The sequence below is a fragment of the Netta rufina genome (genome assembly GCF_964035555.1).
Source record: "Netta rufina genome assembly, chromosome: 18".
Taxonomy (NCBI): domain Eukaryota; kingdom Metazoa; phylum Chordata; class Aves; order Anseriformes; family Anatidae; genus Netta; species Netta rufina.
Window position 1 is genome coordinate 8,488,159 of NC_140142.1, and position 5,052 is coordinate 8,493,210.

Consider the following 5,052-nt stretch of genomic DNA (forward strand, 5'->3'; position numbering starts at 1 on the left):
TTAATCTCTTTGTCAGGGGTGCAGGTGGGTGTAAGCTTCTGTTCTGACATGGAATGCTGGGCCCTGCCCTGAGGGCATCTTTTTGGGAACAAGGTGCCCAAGTTTAATTTTTAAACTGTCAGACATGCTGTCATCCAGTTGGGAGGGTTGGAGATGAGCTGACTCATTCCTCATTCAACTCATGGAAGGGTAATTTCTGTGGGAGAATGTCTGAATTTTGCTGAGAAATCTCTCTAACTTGTCCCTCTTTTTTTCCTCCATGGATAGCCAACCCTGCCCTGAGAGGACAGCAAATGTCCAACAGCACCTTCCCCACAGAGTTCCTCCTCCTGCCATTCGCAGACACACGCGAGCTGCAGCTCCTGCACTTCGGGCTCTTCCTGGGCATCTACCTTGCTGCCCTCCTGGGCAACGGCCTCATCCTCACAGCCATAGCCTGCGACCACCGCCTCCACACCCCCATGTACTTCTTCCTCCTCAACCTTGCCCTCCTTGACCTGGGCTCCATCTCCACCACTGTTCCCGAAGCCATGGCCAATTCCCTGTGGGATACCACGACCATTTCCTATGCAGGCTGTGCTACCCAGGTCTTTTTCTTTATTCTCTTTGTCTCAGCAGAGTTTTATCTTCTCATCATCATGGCCTATGACCGCTACGTTGCCATCCGCAAACCCCTGCACTATGGCACAATAATGGCCAACAGTACTTGTATCAACATGGTAGCAGTTCTCTGGGGCAGTACTTTTCTCTATGCTGTGCTGCACACTGCCAATACATTTTCCCTTCCCCTTTGCCAAGGCAATGCCCTAGGCCAGTTCTTCTGTGAACTTCCCCAGATCCTCAAGCTCTCCTGCTCAGATGCGTACCTCAGAGAAGCTGGGCTTCTTGTGGTTAGTGCCTGTTTATTATCTGGGTGTTTTGTTTTCCTTGTGCTGTCTTATGTGCAGATCTTCAAGGCTGTGCTGAGGATCCCCTTGCAGCAGGGCCGGCACAAAGCCTTTTCCACATGCCTCCCTCACCTGGCTGTGGTCTCCCTGTTCATCAGCACTGGCATATTTGCCTACCTGAAGCCCCCCTCCATCTCTTCTCCATTCCTCAACCTTTTGCTGGCCGTTCTGTACTCCGTGGTGCCCCCAGCTCTGAACCCCCTCATCTACAGCATGCAAAACAAGGAGCTCAAGTGTGCAGTTAGGAGACAGATTTGGGGAATGTTTTCCAGTACTTATAAAGATCCCTTCACTGTCCAATAATGAATACAAGTACATCCCCTTCCAAGCTTGTGTTGTCTTTGTACTCATTATTATTATTATTAATTATTATTTTTTTAGGGGGTTGTGTTATTATTACTGCTTCTGTTCCTTGCATTTGTACATAAATATTTGGATTCCCCCCACTGCTGTGAATGAACAAGCTTATACTGACCCATTAGTAGGCCGTATAGATGTGCACCTAACACTGTGAGTCAGTGAAGACTCTCTCATGACATCTCAGTAATAAAATGGAATTACCCCAGTGCAATGCCTGAAGGCTGGGACTTCCTTCCCCCCAAAAATGTGTCAAGAATAGGCCCAAAGAATTGCTCCCCACAAGGATCTGTACCTGCTTCAGTTCAGGAGGGAATAGCTCATTTTTGCATTGTGACCTGTCAGAGACCAAGGACTAGATTTAACACTCACCCATGGGTGTCTGCTGACAGCAGAGGCAGCGAATGGTCACTGCGTTACAGAGCCAGGGCCATTCCCACATGTGATCCATAGGTGATGTCCTTCAGGAGGGGAATCTGGAGCTGCCTGCAGAGCCCAGGATACCTCCAGGGACACAGGAGCCTGGTGTGAGCAGTGACTGCAGCCCCTCTGAAAGTGAGAGATCTCCCACTGTGAGCTCAGCCACAGTGAAAGAACTAAAGCCAGGTATTTCAGGGAACCTGTGACTCCTCAATCTCAGGGAAGAGAGTGGGCACCCAGCAGGCAGAGGAGAGGGAAGCTGTGGAGTGATTCATTTCTCCCTTCGTAAAGTACCTCTGTCTGGTACAGAACCACAGCCTGGTTGTTGTGTGCAGCAGCAGCAGCAGCTTGGGGACCACTTGTGGGGAGTGTGGGGATGGCCATTCCCCACTACCCAAGGGGAGCTAATCTTTGAAATTTGACCAGCTCCATCTTCCTGCTGGCATCAGCGTCTGTAATGGTGGAACAGCTACTGTGGATCAGCACTGGGTCATGGGCTCAGACATTTCAATACCCAGCTGCAGAAAGCACTGACTAACCTGATCTACCGTAAAGCTATAACTGCTCAGAGAAGATTATGGTAGTGAACACCTCCAGAGGTCCCTTCTGACTCAGGGAAGAAAGGGCTAGACTGTGGAGTTAGAGTGCATGACAATGCTGTGTTTTGAGGCCTCACCGCTGTTTGTAATCCCTGCTCCTCAAGGTTACACAGTGAGTGGTGTCATTCTCAAAATGAGTCTCTGCCCTTGGGAACCTGGAGTACAGCTGGTGCAATGATACTACAGAAAAGTTCTCAGAGACATTGCAAGACATTCCAGAATGACTGAATCACAAATTGGTTGGAGTTGGAAAAAGTCGCTCCCCATGTTACTTGTAAATTCCCTTTAAGTACTGGAAGGCAAGAAAAAGATTCCCCCCAGAGTCTTCTCTTCTCTAGGCTCAACGAACCCAGCTGACTCAGCCTGCCTTCACAGGAGAGGTGTTCCACTCCACTGATTATTGCTGTGGCTCTGCTATGGTCCCACTCTCTAAGTCCTATGTCCAAAATCTTATGTGTCTGTTGTGCTGGGGCCCCGGAGCTGGATGCAGAACTCCAGGTGGGTTCTCACAAGAACAGAGAAGAGAGGAAGAATCACCTCCCTCAACCTGCTGGTCACTCTGCTTTAGATGCAGCCCAGGATACTGTAGGCTTTTGGGGCTGCAAGTGGACATTCCTGACTCATGTTGAGCTTCTCTTCAACCAGCACCCTCAGGTCCTTCTCATCAGGGCTACTCTCAATCCATTCTTTCTGGCCTGTGTTTGTGCTTGGGATTGCCCTAACCATTATGTGGGGAACAGACTGGTGTGTCTAACCCAGCTCCAACCCCCTGCCACAGGTCTTTCCTTTTCCATCAATAGAGAGGTGACGTTTTCTGTAAGGGCACCTCAGGCTTTGGGGGAAGACTCTTCTTCCCTTGTCGTTGCCACGTTCCATCCTCTGGCGATATTGGCCCCCCTCCCTTCTGTGAGTGCAGCGAGGGAGTTTTGGGTTATTTGGCTGTGGGCTGTGGGTGCCCTGCAGACTGCAGGATCCAGCCTTCCAACTCCTCATCAGCCTCCTTGCTGCTATGCAGCCTTCTCCCTGCCTCCTGCAGCTCGGCCCCCTGCTGCAGGAGGTCCTCCAACTGGGCGCACCTTTGGCAGGCAATTCTACTGCCTGCCCCTGCCCCAGGGGAAAGGCCTGGGCACTTCCAGCAGCCTGAGGTCTGCACGGCAGCCTCACTCCTCGGCAGCTCTGTCTGGGTGCAGGCATCAGCCACCGCTGGGGCAGATGGTGCTGGTGGCCCAGCTGGAGCTGCAGCCTCTGCCCAGAGATGAGTGGCTACTGTTCTGCCTTGAGGATCAGTGGGGTGCATGCCCTCAGGCTGTGCAGGCCTGGGTGTGGGGTGCAGGTGTACCTGGTGCCTCCCACCCTTTGCTGAATGGCCCTCCCTCACTGGGTGCCCTCCGTGCACCTCCTGGGCCAATGGCTGCACCAACAACAGCACCAACCAGACCCACTCCGTTTCCCCACATTGTTGGCCATGCTCCTGGTCACTGGCACTCGTGGGGGTGGGGGTTGGTTGCCATCAATGCCCATGCTTTGTCAGCCACTCTGGTGAGAGCTGCAAGCTCTAGGCAGGTCTCTGCACTCCCCTGGTACTGTCCTTGCTCAGGAAACCCTTGTAGGCTGTGATCTGCCACTGCTCTGGAGAAAGTGACTGCCTGGAGCTGATCACCTCAGATGATTGCAGAGTAATGCTGGACACAGGTCCAGCACAGACTGGGAGACAAGTGGCTAGAGAGCAGCTCAGCAGAAAGGGCTCTCAAGGTGCTGCTTGACAGCAGGCTCAACATCAGCCAGCAGGGTGCCCTGGCAGACAAGAGGGCAAAAACCATCTTGGGATGCATTAAGCACAGCACAGACAGATGGTCAAAAGAGGTGAGTTTTCAGCTATATTGAGCATTGGTGCAGCCTCCCCTTAAATCATGTATGCAATTCTGGTGTTCACAATAGAAGAAAGATGTGGAGCTGAAAGCATCCAGAGGAGGACAGCAAAGGTGGGCTGGAAGGCATGTCCTGTGAGGAGAGCCTGAGGACACTTGGGTTGTCTAGTCTGGAGAAAAGAAGGCTGAGGGGTGACCTCATTACTCTTGACAACTTCCAGAGAAGGAGAAGTGGAGAGGGAGGTGACAATCTTTTCTCCCTGGTAACTGACAGAATGTGTGGGAATGTGTGGTGTAAATGCCTGAAGTAACTAGGAAAATAAAACTAACATTCACATTTTTAAGGAAAAGGTACAGCATTGAAGAGGCTTTCAGGGTAGGGCATAACTGCATTACCTGAGCGTTCCCTAGGCTCCCAACCTTAGATGCTGTCGTGCTGGGGAAACTTGGTGTGCTAGCTCCAAGGAACAGCACGGAGCGTAGAGTGGAGTGGAGACACCACAGCTAGGCTCTGTAATCAGGTGGGGCCTCGATTGTTCTTGTGCACAAAGCTGCACTTTTTGCCACCCTAAGCCAAAGACCTGTCATGTTTTGACAAATGCTGTACCCTAGTGTACTTTTTGCTCATTATAATATCATTATAATACCAAAACACACCTCCATCCCAAAAGCTACCCGCCTCCAAGGTGCGACCATCCCTCACTGAGCATGCGCTCTGAATTTCTCGGAGCCTATTACTTTAAACGGAGACGGGAAAACTTTACACCAATCATAACTAAGATATGATTGACTAGAGCCACTCAAGCTCCACCTAAAACATAGAAAATAATATAAATTGGCCCAAGAGACAGGGGATGTTAG

The 5,052-nt window shown here is 51.1% G+C and overlaps 1 protein-coding gene across 1 annotated transcript; it reads left to right on the forward strand.

The window, feature by feature from the left end:
- Window positions 1-293: 293 nt before the first annotated feature.
- Window positions 294-1,250, forward strand: LOC311216368 (olfactory receptor 14C36-like; the record flags this gene model as incomplete). Its single annotated transcript, XM_084297911.1, has 1 exon — window positions 294-1,250. One exon carries the CDS (start codon window positions 294-296, stop codon window positions 1,248-1,250), a length of 957 nt encoding a protein of 318 aa, XP_084154037.1.
- Window positions 1,251-5,052: the final 3,802 nt, after the last annotated feature.